Source organism: Carlito syrichta, unplaced genomic scaffold (assembly GCF_000164805.1).
Source record: "Carlito syrichta isolate Samal-C Ts95f unplaced genomic scaffold, Tarsius_syrichta-2.0.1 Scaffold308809, whole genome shotgun sequence".
Classification (NCBI taxonomy): domain Eukaryota; kingdom Metazoa; phylum Chordata; class Mammalia; order Primates; family Tarsiidae; genus Carlito; species Carlito syrichta.
This window is the reverse complement of record NW_007252905.1, coordinates 179,262-199,724: the sequence shown is the minus strand read 5'-3', so window position 1 is coordinate 199,724 and position 20,463 is coordinate 179,262. Positions and strand designations below refer to the sequence as shown.

The window sequence follows — 20,463 nt, the reverse complement described above, 5'->3', positions numbered from 1 at the left end:
ACTATAAGAATCTTAGAAAACTCAGGAGACACCCTTATGGAAATTGGAACTGGCAATCAATTCCTATCCAGAACCCTAAAGGCCAAGACCTTAAGAAATAAGATAGACAAGTGGGACCTCATCAAATTAACGAGCTTCTGCAAAGCAAAAGAAATGATCAAGAGAGCAGACAGACAGCCCACAGGATGGGAAAAAATATTTGCCAACTGTATATCTGACAAGCCCTAATATCTAGGATCTACAAGGGGAAAAATCCTAATATCTAGGATTTACCGAAGGGAAAAAATACAGCCTCTTTAAAAAGTGGGCAAAAGCCGGGCTCGGTGGCTCAGCCTGTAATCCCTCACCTTGGGAGGCTGAGGTGAGTGGATTGCCTGAGCCCGCGGGTTTGAGACCCGCCTGGGCAACTTGACGAGACCTCATCTCTACAATAAATCAAAAAATCAGCCAAGCATGGTAGCGTATGCCTGTAGTTCCAGTTACTTGGAAGGCTGAGGCGGAAGGATCGCCGGAGCCCAGCAGGTCGGGGCTGCAGTGGCCGGGAGCGGCCAATGCACTCGTCTGGGTGACAGAGTGAGACTCCAACTCAAAAAAAAAAAAGTGTTCAAAAGACATGAATAGACACTTCTCAAAAGAAGACATATGGGCAGCCAACAGACACATGAAAATGTTCAGCTTTACTCATCATCAGAGAAATGCAAATCAAAACCACATTGAGATACCACCCAATCCCAGTAAGAATGGCCATCATTAATAAAACAAACAACAACAGATGCTGGTGAGGATTTGGAGAAAAAGGAACGCTTTTACACTACTGGTGGGAATGCAAACTTGGACAACCTCTCTGGAAAATAGCCTGGAGATTTCTGAAATTACTAGAAATTGACCTTCCATATGACCCAGCAATTCCCCTAATGGGAATATACCCGGAGAAACTCAAATTATTTTACCAAGAAGATAGCTACACATGAATGTTTATTGCAGCTCTATTCACAATAGCAAAAACATGGAACCAACCATGTTACCCATCGAAGCTGGACTGGATTTAAAAAATGTGGTACATATACACAATGGAATATTATGCAGTCATAAAGAATGACAAATATATGAACTTTGCAGCAACCTGGATTTGGAGTTGATCTTACTTGGTGATTTATCACAGAAACAAAGAACAGAGTTCCATATGTTCTCACTCATAAGAGGACCTTGAACAATTATAATGCTATAAGAAAGTGATTGGTAGTAATGGGAAACTGTTGGTGGGGGGTGGGATTGGCAGTTGAGGGAAACTGCTAGGGGAGGGAGGGGCATACTTCATGAACAGGGGTATCTGCATGATCAATGTTTGTATACCTAACCCTGAATTGTATCCCCTATCTTTACATTAAAAATAAAAATAATAAGTAATAATAATAAAAAAGAAAGCCAACACAGAGAAACCAGAAAAACAATTCAAGACATTTAAAAAATTCAGTGAAATGACAGTTCAAAAAGAACAAACAGACTTCTGGAAATAAAAAAAATTGTTAAAGAAATTATAAAACATAGTTGAAACCTTTAACAATAGACTGGACAAAGCTGAAGAAAGATTTACAGAGCTTGAAGACAGGTTTTTGAAAGTATCCCAGTAGACAAAAAATAAATTTAAAATACTAAAAAAATCAACAAAGCCTTTGAGAAATACGGAATTGTGTAAAGTGACCAAGTTTACAAGTCATAGGCATTCCAGAGAGAAGGAAAAAGTAAAAGTTTAGAAAACCAATTTCAGGGGCTAATTCAGGATAACTTTTCTGGTCTTGAAAGAATTGATCTCTAAAAACATGACGTGCAGAAAACACATGGAAGGTACTTTGCAAGGTGAACATCACCAACAAATATAGTCATTATGCAGCCTTGTATGAATGTAAAAACAAAACCCCAAAAGCATCAAGAGAAAAGTATCTAATCACCTTTAAGCAAAATTCCATCAAATTAATAGCAGACTTCTCAACAGACACTTTACAACCTACAACACACTGGAGTCTTATTTTCAAGTTTCCTACATAAAAAACAAGCAAACAAAAAAACCCCAAATCTGCCAGCCAAGACTTTTCTCTCCTACTATACCTGCTTCATAAATGAAGGAAAAATAAAGTATTTTCAGACAAGCAAATGCAAAAGGAATTTGTCACCATGACACTGGCACCACAAGAAATGCTTAAAGGAGTTATAAACATGAAAATACAAGGGTAATACTCACCATCATAAGAACACAGTCTTATAAAACAATTACACAATTGAGATTACCAAACAACTATGTAACAATTAACAGTATGACAGGAACAAAACTTCACATATCTATAACCTTGAATGTAAGTGGACTCCACTTAAAAGATATACTCTGGAAGTGAACAGGAGTAACTAACCTTATGTCAGATATGAAATTTAAAGTAACAACTGAAAAAAAAATCAAAAGTCATTATATAATGATAAAGAAATAAATTCAACAAGAATATATAACAAATATATATATATATATATATATGTACACACACACACACACACACATACACCCAACACTTAGTAACCAGATTAATTTAACAAATGTTAGTTACTAGACCTAAGAAAAGCAAAAGACACCAAAAGTGAAGTAGACTCCAACATTCCACTGACAGCACTAGGCAGATTATTAAGACAGAAAATCAACAAAGAAATTCTGAACTTAAATTGAACTTTAGACCAAACGAACCTAACAGACATTTACAGAATCTTCTACCCTACAACCATAAAATATACATTCTTCTGAAATGTGCATGGAACGTTCTCTAAAATTTACCATATTCTAGGCCACAAGGCAGGTCTCAGGACATTAAAAAAATCAAAATAATATAAAGTATCTTCTTGAATACAATGGAATAAAACTAGAAATCAATACCAAAAGGAACCTTCAAAACTGTGAAAGTTTATAAAAAATAATCTACTTCTGAATGATAGTGTGTTAATGACTTAGGCAGAAATTAAAACATTTCTTGAAACCAATGATAATATAGACACAGTATCCAAAACACGCTGGGATACAGCAAAGGCAGCACTAAGAGAATAGTTGGTAGAATTTAATGCCTATATAAAAAAAAGAGAGAAAGATCTCAAATGAACAATCAATTTCAATCTCAAATATTGCACCTCAAGCAACTAGAAAAATAAGAGCAAACTAAACCCAGAGCTAGCAGAAGAAAAGAAATAACAAAGATTAGAGTGAACTAAATGAAACTGAGACTAACAATTAAAAAAGAAAAGATCAATGAAATGATTATAGAACAACAAACAAAAGTGCTAGGTAATTTCAAGTACTATGGATATATGGTGAGTCTTTAAGTAAACAGAGTTTTTTGCACAAACTTCTAATGCAGGTCTTGGTGGGAGATGATGATTTAAGATTCATGAAAAGAAATTTAAAAATCCAGTCCTCACTGAGGGAATAATAGAAGCAAAGATAAGGATGACTTCTTTGCTACAGTTATGACTGTTACATTAAATAGTAGCAAAGGGGCCAAATCAGCAAAAAATATTGCAATTATAAATATACAGGCACCTACACTGTACAGCTATATATGTGAAGCAGGCACTTTATATATTTGGCATTATCTATATCTTTATATATCTTTTAACATTGGACAGATAATTTAGATAGAAAATCAACAAAGAAACATTAGATTTAAATTGCACTATTGTCCAAAAGAACCTAACAGGCATTTATAAAACATTTCACCCAACACCTATAGCATGCCCTTTATTTTCATCCATACATGAGACATTTCCCAAGATAGACCATATGTTAAGACACAAAACAAATCTCAAACTTTTTTTTTTTAACTCCAAATAATGATCTGGGAAAACTGGATATCCATATGCAGAAGAATAAAACTAGGCTCCCACCTTTTGCTCTATGCAAAAATCAACTCAATATGGGTAAAATTTCTAAATGTCAGATATGAAACTACTAAAACAAAACAGATGAAATGCAGCATAACTTTGGACTAGGCAAAGATTTATTAAACAAGGCATCAAAAACATGGGTAGCAAAAACAAAAATAAACAAATGAGATTACATCAAACTGAAAAAGCTTCTGTACAGTTAAGGAAAAATATATAGAATTAAGAGACAATCTACAGAATGGGAGAAAATATTTCCAGATTACACATCTGATAAGGAGATAATATCAAGCATATACAAGGAACTCAAATGGCTCAACTGCAAAATAACAAATAATCCAATTTAAAAGTTGGTTAAACACCGGAATAAGTATTTCTCGAAAGAAGACATACAGATACTCAACAGGTATATGAGAAATTTTCAACATCACTAACCATGCGCATGAAAACCACAATGAGATACTACCTCCTCGTCCCAGTTAGAATGGTTATCATCAAAAAGACAACAATAGCAGATGCTGTTGAGGATGTGGAGAAAGGGAAACTCTTATACGCTGATGGTGAGAATGCAAATTAGAACAGACATTATTTTAAAAAAACCAACAATATGGACTTTCCTCCAAAAATTAACAATAGATCTATTATATGATACAGCAATCCCACTACTAGAAATACACCCAAAGTTAATAAAACCATTATGTTGAAGAATCATTCTGCGCTCCCATGTTTACTGCAGCACTATTCATAACAGCTAAAATATTGAATCTACTTAGATACCCATCAACAACAGTAACAAAATATAGAGGAAAGGTGATATATATACACAATGGAATATCATTCAGCCAAAAAAAGAGAATTAAATCCTATTACTTGTGACAACATAGATGAGCCTGGAGAACATTTTGTTAAATGAAAAAAGCCAGGTACAGAAAGACACATACTACATAATCTCACTCATACGTGTAATCTAAAACAGTTGATCTCTTAGAAGTCAAGAGTAGAATAGTGGTTTGCAAAGATTGGGGAAAATGGGGGTGGAAGGGATGAAGAGAGGAAGCTCAATGAGTACAATGTTACAGTTAGGAGGAACGTGTTCTGGTACCTACTATACGGGAGGGTGACTATAGATAAAAGTACTGCATCGAATATTTCAAAAAGCTAGAAGAGAAGATTTTGAATGTTCTCACAATAACAAATTAGTAAATGTTTAAGGTGGGGGATATTCTCAAATTCTGATTATTATGATTTGAACATTACGCCATGTATACATGCATTGATGCATCACATTGTATCCCATAAACATGTATAATTATATCTTTTTTCCCACTATATTTGCTATATGACACCTACTAGCCTAGCCTGTGGGTTGTTTTCCTCAAAATTATATTTTCATGATTAATTAAACTTTTCTCAGGTCTACATCCTGAGAACAGATTAGTGTATATAATTTTTTAGGTCAGTTTCTTTATTCTAGTAATATTTATGCTGTGTGACTTTGCTGTACCCCGGTATGCCTTTTACTATACTATGTATTTCTATCTATCAAGGAGTCCTAGTATCACATGTGGGATTTTTAAAAAGATGTCCAAGTTGTATTATAAATATTTTTTATTCAGAATATCTGGAGTAGGTGTATGATTATATTTCTTTTTAAAAATGTTTGAGGTTGATTCTAAAGCAAAAAATATTTTATCCAATTGATAATAAAAACTACAACCTCTAGCATTCATTGTAACAGAGCCGTTGCCAATAGAAAATGCAATCTTTAAGTATTTGTTCTTATTCTCTATTTTTGTTCTGCTTTTAGAGCTGCAGAAAATATGCTACCATGCACCAAAAACAAGCAAAAACAACAACAAAAGAATACTGTAGAATGACAGCTGATGTATTATATGTCACAGATTGCTGCTCCCAGAAAACAAACATATGGAACAAAGACACATATATTAAGTGGGTTTTGCTTCCTCAAGTCAAAGTCAGTTTTTCTTAATCTATTTTCATGGGTTTAATGGAAACTTAACACAAACTTTAATGTGTTGGTTAAGAATCAAAGCTTGCAAATATTTTTCTATAGTTTTTCAGTAGTATTTTAATTGGAAGTTGTACAAAAATGCATCAGGGTTGCTAGTTAAACAATGTTTCAAATTATAAATGGATAAAGTTTGTTAAATACATAATTTAATATGAGTAACAGATATCAAGATAGCATACATTCTAGATAGATTTCAGGCCTGGATCATATAGCCTAAACCTGTTTTCTAAAGAAGTTTCAGGCTTTGCTCCTTTATTAGGCTATTAACTTTTCTTTAAAAAAAAAAAATCTTTACCTATAATCTAGTTATTGGCCTTATAAAGAGTCAATATTACCTAAGCAAATACTTTTTCTTTTGTTAATAAAAACCATGTTTTTGCTTTAAATCTGTATAGATCATATATTCCAATCTTAACCAAAAATGAATAGCTATACGTTAACAATAAGTACTCCATTTTTTATTTGTAGTTTAGTTCATTATAAATTCATAGACTTATTCATTGCTCCATTATAAGTAAAGGATGTGAGAGTTCTCAGGGAAAGGACTGAGAACTGCTCAAAAAGAACATTAATACAACGTTGGTTAGAAGTAGAGCCAAAGTGTTCTTTTTCTCCCCTTAATTACATGTTTCACTGTCTGTTCCAGCAGAGGGTCCAAAATGTCCATTGTTATTTAAAGATTCTAAATTTGCTTCATCCCTAACTTTTCTTCCAATTTTTGATGGTTGGTATCTTTTCTTTGATATATTTTCTTCATGTTGTAAATTAACAAAATATATAAAGCAACTACTGGGACTCTTAAAGCTATAGTCAAGCTCAAGTAGAACTTTCTGTGAAAAAAGAACAAAAGAGAGAGTATCATTTTAAATTGTGAGAATAATTTACCATGTTTTTCTTCAGCATACAAAACCTAAAGAAAAAAATTGAAATCATACATAGAAATATTAATATATAATATAAATTAATATAACAATTTTAGTAATTTTTTTCCACTGGGGAAGAAGTAGTTTATATTAATTTTAAAGGATTATGAGGCCACTAAAGCTAAGCTCCAGTTGTCTCTATCTTTTTCTGTGGAGGGAGGAAAATACACAACTCCAGCCCCTTCAAGTTATCCTGTCCCACTAAGGGGTTGGAGATGAAAGCCTAGAAGCATGCTTTAAGTTTGCAATCCAGAGGTAGAGGTTCACTACAAGACTGGGACATAATCATGGGACTATAGAACATCACTTCTTGTCCAGCACCTTACAACACATTTCTAAAGGCTTATTTGCAGAGGTTCCTTTTACCTAACACATTCTGCCTGGCTGTAAAGGAAAAACAACACACACACACACACACACACACACACACACACACACACACACACACACAAGTAATACTAAAAGGCAAAAACACAATTTGAAGAGAATGAGCAAGTCTTACAAGCAGACCCAGAGATGCCAGATTGGAATTACCAAAATGGGAATTTTAAACAACTATTATTAGTACGCTAAGGACTCTAATAGACAAAGAAGACAGGCAATGTTAGCAGAGAGATAAAGATTCTGAGAAGCAAAGAGAAATGTGAAAGATCAAAAATAAAAATAATGAAGAATGCCTTTGATGGACATTAAATAAGTAGATAGAACACAGTTGTGGAAAGATCTCCTAAGTTTGAGGCTATCTCAGTAGAAACCTCCAAAACTGAAAAGCAAAGGAAAATAAGACTAAAAAACAAACAAACAAACAAAAAACACCAGACTATTCAAGAACTTTAGAACTATATAAGTGTTTGTAATGGAAATATTAGAATATTAGAAGAAGAAGAAAGAGAAACAAAATAAATATTTGAAACAAAAAAAAAACTGAAATTTTTTTCCACAAAATGTTTAGAGATCACCAAGAAGGATAAATGCCAGAAAAACTACATGTAGATATATTAATCTCAAATTACAGGAAAATCTAAAAGAAACCAGAAGGAAAAGCAGACCTTGTCTATAGAGAAGTCAACAAATTATATTAGACTTTTATTCAGAAAACAGGAAAGCAAAAAAGAATGGAGTAAAATAATTTGTGTTAAGAGAAGAAAAACTCTGAAATTCTGTACCCTGTGAAATTATCTTTCAAAATTTAGTAGAAATAAAAATTTCTTCAGATAAACAAAAATTAAGGGTATGTTTTGTCAGTACATCTGCCTTGCAAGAAATGTTAAAAGAGGAAGTTTAGATAGAAGAAGAATAACATAGGTCAGAAACTTGAATATACATAAAGAAACGAAGGTTATCAAGGAAAAAATAACTTCAGGTAAAATCTTTTTTAAAATTCCAAATTGATCTAACAGATAGCAGTTTGTTCAAAATAATGGCAGCAATGTGTTTGATTATATACAATATACATGCTTATTCACATGTTTATGTGTAAGTAAAATGAATGACAGTAATGATGTAAGGAACGGAAATAAAGAACTAGTGTTATTTTGCAATTATAAAGTACTCATACAACCTGTGAAATGGTATAGTGTTATTTGAAAGTGAACTTGAATTAGTTGTAAATGCATACTGCACATTCTTAGGGTAACCACTAAGATATGTTTTTAAAGTACAACTAAGAAGTTAAAACAAGAGAAAATAGAATCATGTAAATTACTCAAAAATTACTTAAAACCACAACAGGGAGAAAATGAGTGAAAGAAAAAATGGAATCAGAGAACAAGGGCAACAAATAGAAAACAGTAACAAATGTGGCCAATATTAATCCATTCATATCAGTAAACACTTATGATGTCAATTGTCTAAATGCACTACTAATAAGACTGAGATTATTAGTGGATATAAGAAAAGAACCAAATAATGTGCAGTCTACAAGAAACAAGATTGACAAATGGAACCTCATCAAACTGACAAGCTTCTGCAAAGCAAAAAAAGCCATTGAGAGAGTGGCGAGACAGCCCACAACGGGAACAAATATCTGCCAAGTGTATATCTGACAAACGTCTGACATCCAGGATCTACAAAGAACTCAAGTGTGCTGAAAGGGGGAGAAAAAACAGACAGCCCCATTAAAAAGTGGGCAAAATATACAAATAGACATTTCTCAAAAGAAGACATAGGAGCAGCCAGCAGACACATGAAAAAATGCTCAGTCCCACTAATCATCAAACAAATGCAAATCAAAACCACACTGAGATGCCATCTAACTCCAGTCAGGATGGCCATCATTAATAGCTCAAAAAACAACAGATGCTGGCAAACGTGGAGAAAAAGAAACACTTCTACACTGTTGGTGAGGGTGTAAAGTAGTACAACCTCTGTGGAAAACAGTGTGACAATTCCAAAAAGATCTAAAAATCAACTTTCCATATGATCCAGCAATCTCCCTTCTGGGGATATACCCAGAGGAACTAAAATCATTCTACTAAAAGATACAAAAACTGTGGTACATATGCGCAATAGAATATTATGCAGCCATAAAGAAGGAAAAATTGTGGACATCACAGAAACTTGGATGGATTTAGTCTATAATACTCACTGATCTATCACAGAAGCAAAGAACCTAGTACCACATGTTGTCACTCACAAGCGGACCCTGAACATTAATCATAATAGTGAAGAAAGGGATTGGCAGTAGCAGGATACGGCCAGAGGAAGGAGGAGGGGCACACCTCATCAGTAAGGATACCTGATCTCAAACCAGGTGAAGTGGGGACCAAAAGGAGGCCCGAATTTTACAGGTATGGTGACTACTACCTAATCTACCTAATTCTGAATAATATCCTACATCTTTAAAATAAAAACTAAAAAAAGTAATTTGGACCACTGGGAGGTCCAAATTTCACCTGTATGTTGACCACTTTGGTATCTAATCCCGAAAATAAAAAAAGATAAAATTTTTATTAGAAAAAAGGCATACTATGAACAACACTATACTCACAATTTTTATAAATTGGATGAAATGGATAGATTCCTTGAAAAATACAATCTACCCAAATACACATGAGAAGAAATAGACAATTTGAATAGGCCTATAACTATTAAACAAATGAATTAATAATACACTTCTAAAACAGAAATCACTAAACCAAGATGAGTTTATTGGTGAGTTCTATCAAATCCTTAAGAAAGAAATTATACCAAAACTTTACAATCTTTTTTTTGTGGATAAAAGCAGCAGTTATACATCCTATCTCATTCTGTGAGGCTAGCTTTGCCCTAATACCAAAATTAGATAAAGATATTGCAAGAAAACTACATAACAATATCTCTCATGAACATAGATGCAAAAATTATCAAAAATAACAAATCAAATCTATGTATGTAAAAATTATACACCACAACAAAGTGGGGATTTATCTCAGGTTTTCAAGGTTGATTCAACATTTAAAAGTATGTAATTCCTACATCAACTGGCTACAGAAGAAAAAAAGTAGCACGATCACATCATTAATACAGAAAATATATTTGGCCAAATCAAGCACCCATTCATGATTTCAAAAAAGAAAAAGAAAGTGTCATTAAATTATAAATAGTGGAGAAATTATTCAGCTTGATTTTTAAAATCTGTGAAAAATCAACCCCTAACTTCCAACTTAATGATGAGGAACTCAGAGCTTTCCAACAAAAGTCCTCAACAAGACACGGATGCCTCTTCTCATCACTGTTTTTCAACATGGAACTGGAAGTCTTAGCTAATGCAATTATTTTTTTTAAAAGGGAAGGAAATAAAATATAAGCAGGGAAATAAGAACTAAAACAGTTTTTATTTGCAAATGATATAATTATCTATGTAGAAAGTCTAAAATAATAGATGAAAACACTCCCAAAACTTGTAAGTGATTACAGCAAAGTTGCAGGATACAAGATTAATATATCAAAGTCAAACGTCCCATATATTAGCAAAGAACAAGCTGAATTTGAAATTCTAAAAATGTCATCACTTACATTGGCACCCCAAGAAAGGAAATACTTGGATATAAATCTAATAAAAAATGCATAAGAACTCTATTCAGAAAACTACAAAAAACTGATAAATCAAATAATTAAAAAATGAAGAGATGATCCATATTTATGTATAGCATAGGAAGGCTCAATGTTGTCAAGATGTCTGTTCTTCCCAACTTTATCTATAGATTCAAGGCAATCCCAATCAAATTTTCAGTAAGCTGTTACATGGATATTAGTAAACTAAGTCTATAGTTTATGTGAAGGGCCAAAAGACCCAGACTACCAAAGACAATACTTAAACAGAAGAACAAAATATAGACTTGGCACTACCTGACTTCTAGTTTTACTATAAAGATACAGTGATCAAGACAATGTAATTTTGGTAAAATAATGGACAAATATATGAATGGAAAAGAACAGGCAGCTCAGAAATAGATATACTTAAATATAGTCTACTGCTCCTTCATAAAGAACAAAAGCAATACAACGGAGAAAAGTGGTCTTTTTATCAAATGCTGCTGGAACATCTAGACATCAAAATGTAAAATGCAAAACCATAAAATTCCTAGAAGATAACACAGAAGAAAATCTAGATGACTTAGGCCTATGGTTTAGTTATGATTTTTTAGATGCAACACAAAGGAATAACCCATGAAAGACATAATTGATAAGCAGGATTTCATTAAAATTAAAAACTTCTGTGCTGAGAGAGATACTGTCAAGAGAAAGAAAAGAGAAGCCACAGACTCGGAGAAAATATTTGAAAAAGACATATTTGGAAAAGTATATTTTTCTAAAATATACAAAGAACTCTCAACACTCAACAATAAGAAAACAGAAAGAAAATAAGAAAACAAATCTATTTTTTAAAAAATGATCTAAACTAGCTGACACATCTCCAAAGAAAATATACAGAGAACAAGCATATGAGAATATGTTCTACATCTTATGTAATCAAGAAAATGCAAATTAAAATAACACTAAAGTACACACACCTATTAGAATGACCAAAATCCAGAACAGTGACGATACCAAATATTGATAAGGATGTGGAGCAACAGGAACTCTCATTCATTTTTAGTAGGAATGCGAAATGACACAGTCATTTTTGAGCCAGTTTGATAGTTTCTTAACTACACTAAACTAAACATATTTTGCCATATGATCCAGTAATTGCACTCCTTGCTATTTGTCCCTAAAAGTTTAATCTTACATCTACACAAAAACCTGCACTTAGGTGTTTACAGCAACTTAAATTGCCAAAACTTGGAGACAATCAAGATACCCTTCAGTAGATGAATATACAAATAAACAGCGGTACATCCGGACATTGGAATATTTTTCAGTGTTAAAAAGAACTGAGCTGTTAAGCAAAACAACAACAATAACAAAAATCTGGAGAAAACTTGAATGCATCTTGCTAACTTAATTAAGTTAAGGATGCATGCTTGAAAAGGCTATATACTGTATAATTTCAACTATATGACTTGGAAATGGTAAAAAGATCAGTGATTTTGAGTTGTTAGAGGGGAGGGAGGAACCAATGGGCAAAGCACAGAGGATATTTAGAACAGAGAAACTACTTTGTATGATAACTGTAATGGTGGACAAATATCATTATACATTTGTCCAAACCCATAGAATGTGCAACACCCAGAGTGAACCCTAATGTACACTATAGGCAAAATGTGTTATTGTAGGTGTTATCATTTGTAGCAAATGTACTAACCTGATAAAAGATATTAATAGTGTGTCAGTCTTTGCATATGTGAGTGCGGGTGGTAAGTGAAAACTCTCTGTGCTTTCTCCTCAACTTTACTATAAACCTAAAACTATTCTAAAAAAAAATAAAAACTTACTAAAAATAATAAAATAACCATTTCACTTTTTGTGTATTCATTGGTGAATGCTCCATTCTTGTTTAAAATTCCACATTAGACAATCCAGCAATGAACACAAATGACCAAAAGGAAATTGAGAAGGGTCATAAGTGAGCTGCAGTGTTATAAGACATTTCTAAAAGCGATGGTTATTTCCATCTGCCTGGAATGGTGCAAACTTTATGAATGAGAGTGTACAAGCTAAGTCTCAAGCATGTCTTAGAAGACAGAAACCTAACACTTAGCTAAAATCAAGGTGTTAGCAGGGCTACATTCCTTTCTAGAAACTCTAGTAAGGGATCCTTAATTGTACCCCACATTTTTAAAATAAAAAATAATAAAAATAATAAAAAAGAAAGTGTAGAATGTATAAGAAAAATAATATAAATAAATAAATAATGAAGGAACCAGTAAGACGTTAGAATCTTTCCAAGAAGAATTCAAATAACATACACATGCTTATGCAATCAGGAATGCTGAAATAAATATACAGATAGATACAATTAAAAAGGGATCTGTTTCTTTGTCTTTTCCCACTTACAGAGCCTACCTACATTCCTTGGATCCTAGCCCCTTTCCTCCATCTTCAAACTCAACGAATATGAAGTTTGACTTCCTCCTCTACTACAATTTTTCATTAAAAAAAAAATCCTTGTTGTTACATTGGGCCAAATCAAATAATATTCCTATATTTATTGGGAGCCAGCCTTGGAGGCCCTCCAGAATGACAGGGTTCTGGTGACCCCAGGCCACAGGCTACTGGAAACTCATTGTCCATCTTTCCACTACGTTGTTTAACCCGTCCCTTTTTGCACATGTGATGACTCTGAGGCATGTTTAAAGGGCTTTCTTTCACTTGGTTGTGGGTTACAGATCTTGTTTTTAGGGTTAGGATTTGTGACTAATACCTGGTAAAAAGAGGTTTCTGATTTTGTTTAGGTAAAGAATTGTTTTGAATATTTTTACTTGTTTTTGTAGTTATGATGTTTGAATACAAGGCACAAGATTTAAGTGTAGTGAAAGTTTATATTAAGGTATATGTAGGTGATTTATAAGTTTGTTTTGAGATACATATTAAAGTTATAGTATATAAAAAGTTAAAGGGTTTAGATGTAAATTTTAAGTGAGTAAAACAGGTTTTATCTAACAACCGAAACTACCTTGAAGCCTTAATAACATCACTAGAAGTTTCCTCTAAGCTGTTTTTTCCTTAGAGATAGGATGTTCCAGATAGGAAAACAATAAAGGAATTCAAATAAGAAAAAACTACCAAGGGGCTTGAAAGACCAGAGAGTTTTCAAAAAGAAACTCCTTGTCCATGAGAAAAGAAACATCTGCCAGGCACTTCTAGAGACTTTCCAGGTGCACATTCTTCCGCCAGATGGAAATATTCTACATACGAACTGCTCCAAAACCCTGGGCCAGAAACTGTTGTTCTGGCCCCAGAGACTTTATTATGGAAAAACCTGTTTCCGGATAATTTGAATATAAGAAGTTAAGTTTATAAAGAGTTAAATTTGTTAGAAAGATTGTAATATATATTAGTTAATTTGGGATATAAGTTTTGTTTTAAGTGAAGTTGTTTAATGAGAAGCTTTATAATTTTATAATTTTAAGATTTTATATTAACGGGTTGCGGGAACTGTTTTTTACAGGGTAACATTATTGTGTTGGGATTATGTTGTTTTGGGTGGAAATAGTCTCCGCCCTTAGAGAGAACATTGACCAAGCATGGAGTAGAATACTTAAACTTAAGCATCGTTTTAACATTACAAAAAATCCATGTAATTTGTTGTAAGTGATTTGTTTTGTAATGATTTTAACTTGCTCTGTAGCAGCAACTTGCAAAGATTATTTCCCTTGTAGAGAGAAATATAAGCTCGCAACTACTCGCAATAAAATGGCATCTGCATTCTCATAACAGGTATCCGGTCTCTCTCTCTCTTTCTCTCTTTCGTACAATAGCCTATGCCATCTCCACTTTTGGGGTACCTTGGACTTTGCGGGAGCTGGACTCCAGCATATATTGAAGTCAGCTAACTAGCAAATTTATTCCATCTGCAACCTTAACATAGCATATTTACAGGTTCCAGGGATTAAGGCATTGTCATACGGGGGAGTCATTTTTTAAAAAATATCACAGACACTAATCCACATGTTTTATAAGTTCACTTGAGAATCCTGCCTGATTCTGAAGTAGGATAAATAAAAATATAGCCACATCTAGGTACTTCTTTGTGAAAGTGTTAGATACCAAACAAAAAGGGAAGGTAGTATAGAATCTAAAAAGAGACAATAGGTTACCTTAAAGGAGTGAGAAACAGCAATTAACTTACCAACAACACAAATGGAATTAGAAGACAATAAAATATCTTCCATGTGCCAAGAGAAAATAACTGTCAATTTAGATTCGATACCCTGAAAATGTGTCTTTCATATTTACAGAAAGATATTTCTGTAAATATATTTACAGAAAAAATAAAACTAAAAATTTGCAACTAAAAATCTCATTAAAAGACATTTAAAAAATTCTACTTCAATCAGAAGGGAGGTGACCCCAGATGGAATCCGAAATACAAGAAGGAATGAAAAATGCACATTTTTGGTAGATAGGTTGGGAAATACACTGATTGTATCTTTAAACCTTAATAATAATGTCTTGTGGGGTTGAGCATAACTTAAAGTACGTAAGAATAACGTACGTGTGTGTGTGTGTGTGTGTGTGTGTGTGTGTGTGTGTTTGTGTGTTTGAAAATTGGATACCATAACGTTTGTTCCTCCAGAGGAATTAGTTAATAAATAGATTTAACATAACAAAAATTTTAAATTTTATTTTAATTTTACCTAAAATTTCAAGGTAGGAAAAATAATTAAAATAATTTTAGAGGTCTATTTATACACAAACCAAAATAAACCATCTCAAAATATGTTCATGACTGGTGTTTATTGCTTTGGGAAAATTATGAATACCTTGCCAGGTGTCCTGGAAATGAGAATTTCAGTGAAAAATAAACATATTCTTGTGGTACATATACACAATGGGATATTATGCAGTCATAAAGAAGGAAAGATATATGGACTTAGCAGCAACTTGAATGGATTTGGAGTCGATCATACTCAGTGATTTATCACAGAAACAAAGAAATGAGTTCCATATGTTCTTACTCATAAGATGACCTTGAACAATTATAATGCTATAAGAAAGCGATTGGCAGTAGTAGAAAACTGTCAAAGGAGGGGGGTGGGATTGACAGTTGAGAGAAACTGCTAGGGGGGTGAGGGGCATACCTCATCAACAAGGGTACCTACATGATCAATGTTTATATACCTAACCCTGAATTGTACCCCACATCTCTATAATAAATAATAATTAAAAAAAATAAACATATTCTTAAAATCAATTTTTAAAGACAAATGCATTAAATTTTCCTATGTATTTCCTTCCTATACTTTTATTCTTGGAAAATCTTTACCATTTTTGTGATGTTTTCTAATAATTTTTCTAATTAAGTTTTATAACTGAAATTTTTTTTTTTTTTAATGTTAAGAGAATATCTATGAGGTAGTGAATTTCACATCCCTGGGATGATTCCAGAAGAAGCTGGATCATTATCTACTGAGGATATTAGATAATGAATTTACACATTAAATACAAGAAAATATTTTTAGTAAATCTGATCCAGAAAGTTTTCACCAGAGATATATCCCAAATTTAGAAACTTTCTCCGCTTTCATATAAATGATAGCATGCTCCAGACATATTCCTTGTACTTTTTTTCACATAACAATATGTCTTGAAGAGGCTTCCACATTAGTAAGTAAACAGCATTTTCCTTTTTTAAAAAACTTTGGAATATTTCTTTGCCTGTAGGTACCATTATTTCTTTAATTGGTCCCTTACTGAGAGACATTTAGGCTGTTTCCAATATTTTGCTATTATAAACAATGCTGCAAGACATGTGTATAATCTCATATATGTGCCATTTTATACAATTTGGAGAACAGCTATCTTATGATAAATTCCTAGAGGTAATGTTCTCTACTCAGAATTATGTATCTTTGTCAATACAGTGCATAATCAACATTTTTGATTGTTGAAAATCTGGATAAGTTTTAACTGCAATCCTATTACATCAATAAATTTGAGCATCTTTTTAAATGTTTCTTACCCACTAATGATTCTTTTTCTTTTGGAAATGTTTGATAATTTTTTTAAATAGACCTTAATTTTTACAGAAATTTTAGGCTTACAGAAAATACAGAGGGCTCCTATGTATTCCCTGCTCCACACATAGATATGAACAGTTTCTCTTATTATTAACATCTTGTACTAGTGTGGTACATCGTTACAACTGATGAACCAATACAGATACATTATTATTGAATCCATATTTTACATTAGGAGTTTACTTTTTATGTTGTGCATTTCTAAATGTATAACAAATGCATAACATCATGCACCCATCATTATGACATACAGAATAGTTTCACTGCCCTAAAAATGCCTTTGCTTCACTATTCGTTCCTTCTTCCTCCCCACTATACCCCTAGGAGCTACTGGTTTTTTTTTTTTTCGTCTCCCTCATAATTTTGCCTTTTCCAGAAGGTCATACAATTAGAATCATATAGTCTGAAGCTTTTCAAGACTGCCTCTTTTCATTTAGCAATATGAATTTAAGTTTTTTTCTTGTCTTTTTTTGTAGGTTGATAGCTCATTTCCTTATACTGCTGAATAATATTCCATTATATAAATGTACACCTATTTGGTTTTCTGCTCTTTTTTTTTTTTTTTTTTTTGAGTTGGAGTCTCACTCTGTCACCCAGACTGGAGTGCAGTGACCATTCCCGGCCACCGCTGCCTCGACCTGCTGGGCTCCGGCGATCCTTCCGTCTCAGCCTTCCAAGTAGCCGGAATTACAGGTGCGCGCTACCACGTCCGGCTAATTTTTATTTATTTATTGTAGAGATGAGGTCTCGCCTGCCCAGGTGGGTCTCGAACCCGCGGGCTCATGCAATCCACTCACCTCAGTCTCCCATCTTGGTGCTTCCATTTTTTTTTTCACATTCAAGTAAAGGTTGTTGTGTGAACATAGTTCCAATTAATTATGGTAAATACCTAGGAACACGACTGCTTAATCAAATAATATGCCTGTTTTACTTATAAGAAATTCCAGACTGCCATCCAACAAGGTTGTATCATTTTATTTTCCCACCAGCAGTGAAAAAGAATGCTTATTGCTTCACATCCTTTCTAGTGCTTGGTGTTGATTTTTTTTTTTTTTGAGTTGGAGTCTCACTCTGTCGCCCAGACTGGAGTGCAGTGGCACGCTCCTGGCCACCACAACCTCAACCTGCTGGGCTCCGGTGATCCTTCCACCTCAGCCTTTCAAGTAGCCAGAACTACAGGTGTGCACTACCACACCTGGCTAATTTTTGATTTATTGTAGAGACGAGGTCTCACCAGGTTGCCCAGGCGGGTCTCAAACCCGTGGGTTCAGGCAATCCACTTGCCTCAGCCTCCCAAAATGCTGGGATTACAGGCTGAGCTACCAAGCCTGGCCTGGTGTTGATTTTTAAGAATTCTTTTTATACTTAGGACATTTGCCTGTATCTGTATTATGAATTGCAAATTCTTCTTTTACTTTATCTTTTTGTTTTTGAATTTTGTTTAATAAGTTTTGTGACGCAGCATTTTAAAAATATTTTATCTTATTTTTTCTATTAGGGTTTTGGGCAATTGGGTCATATTTAGAAACACATTTCTGCTTTCTAGATAATTAAATAAAAATCTGTTATGAGTTCTAATACCTGTAGTTCCACGTTTTAAATGTATATATTTGCTCAATATATACATCTGATATTAATTTTTAAGAGGTAAAGTGTAACTGCACCTTTTTTCCAGATGAATGTCCCATTATCTTCATACTGCTTACAGAATATTTCTACATAAAAATAAAATAGTATAGAAACATTTTTCCCTTTTCCCCTCATTTACTTATGTCCAGAGCCCTAGCAGCTATTCTATGTCATCCTAGAGAAGCCAGAGACTACACACACACACACACACACACACACACACACACACACACACACACACGTATAAGGAGAGTTTCAGTACAAATCCTAGTTGCTTTACTACTTAGTATATGGTTTTGGAAACGTTGCTTATTATACTTAAACTTGATTTTTTTCATATTTAAGGGAAAAGAAGAAAAAATTCATTTTCTACAGTTTCTACGAGTATTAAAATGAGATAGAAGATTGCCAGATACAATCTTGAATACAAAATAAGTGTCCTTTAAATGGGGATTATTATTGTTATTATTATACTAAAAGTGATACTATTTATGAATTAACACAAAGAAAATTAATTAATAAAATATATTTATGACAACTTACCCAAATAATATGGAATTATATATTCTACAAGACCCTCTCGTCCCACAGCTGTTGGTGGACCACTTCATACATGTTCTATCAATCAGACTCCCAAAATATATTGGAGCTAGAATTCCTCCTGTAATATGAGATGAGAAAACAGCCATCCAAAAGACATATTGCAAATGTAACTGGGTGATATTTTACATTTTGGGTTAAAGAAAAGTTAAAAATTTTGAAACTCTTTCATGTTTTGTCCTGCATCTACCCAAGAATCAAGATTATTAAGATTGTCAAAGGTTCTAATCATATAGCAATATCATAGACTACTTTTATCTACCCTCACCTCCCTGACAATAGGGAAGAAGGAACATTATGTTCCTGTACTTTATGTTCTTATAATGCCAATTAGCTTAAACCTGATTGGTGAAAAGGGGGAATGATGTTAGTAAAACATGGAAGTTATGCTGGTTTATATGCAATTTTTCTTAGGAAAAAGAGCTGAAATAGTGGGAGTAGAATTGTAACTTTATGGGAAAAGGATAAAGCTCCCAACTCAACTGTTATAAATGCAGAAGTTTTTTCAAAACTATTTTGAGAAAATTAAAAATGAGTGCTTACAGCAGCACTCCCTCCCCAGAGCAGTGCAAACCCAGCTTCAGAGAGAGGTTGGCTACTGGCAAGTTGTACTTCCTTCTGGGCTCAGACATCTACTTCCCTCTTCTTGATGTCATTAGAGCACACAACCCAGAATCTTCTTTCCATTAATTTTGTACATTTTACAATATTTCATGAAGCACACTAGGCTGTCCAAGTCAGGGTCTTTGGAGCTAAACTTTGTTTCTCTTAGTGTTCTGATCACAATGATTCAATTGACTAAGAGGTCTGTCACTTAGTCAATTTTTGTTTGTAGAACATGAGTTTGTATAATGCAAAGCTTTTCAGAGACATATATATTAACAGCAGAAGTGTCGATCTCCTACTACTGCTATTTTACCTCTGAGATTGACTATGTGTTTTATGAAATAAAGTTTAAGCAAAAACTTGGCCTTAGTTACTGGAATTTTAAAATTTCTAATAACCTGTTTTCTAAATAATTTTTTTAGTTTAATTCACTATATAGTTATTTTACAGTTTATTCATATATTGTATTCAAGACAGTTGTTTGTGAACTGGAAGTTTGGTACTTAGTATGTATTTTTCCCATAGAAACATCTAGGTTCCCTTGTGCCATATATTGGACACATCAAAACAGGAAGCTCAGAATTAGAATGGAAAAATTTAGTTTTTAAATTTTATGTTGCTACAATAATTTATTCTGTTCTCATATTCTCATTTT

The 20,463-nt window shown here is 33.3% G+C and overlaps 1 protein-coding gene across 1 annotated transcript in view; it reads right to left on the bottom strand.

Moving 5' to 3' along the window:
* Positions 1-6,561: 6,561 nt before the first annotated feature.
* The window catches only part of LOC103268269 (solute carrier organic anion transporter family member 1B3-like), an 80,399-nt gene continuing 66,497 nt past the window's right edge, over positions 6,562-20,463 (bottom strand). The window contains 3 exon segments of the mRNA XM_008065826.1: positions 6,562-6,668; positions 6,671-6,774; positions 19,146-19,263. Of these exon segments, the coding sequence (XP_008064017.1) occupies positions 6,562-6,668; positions 6,671-6,774; positions 19,146-19,263 (329 nt within the window).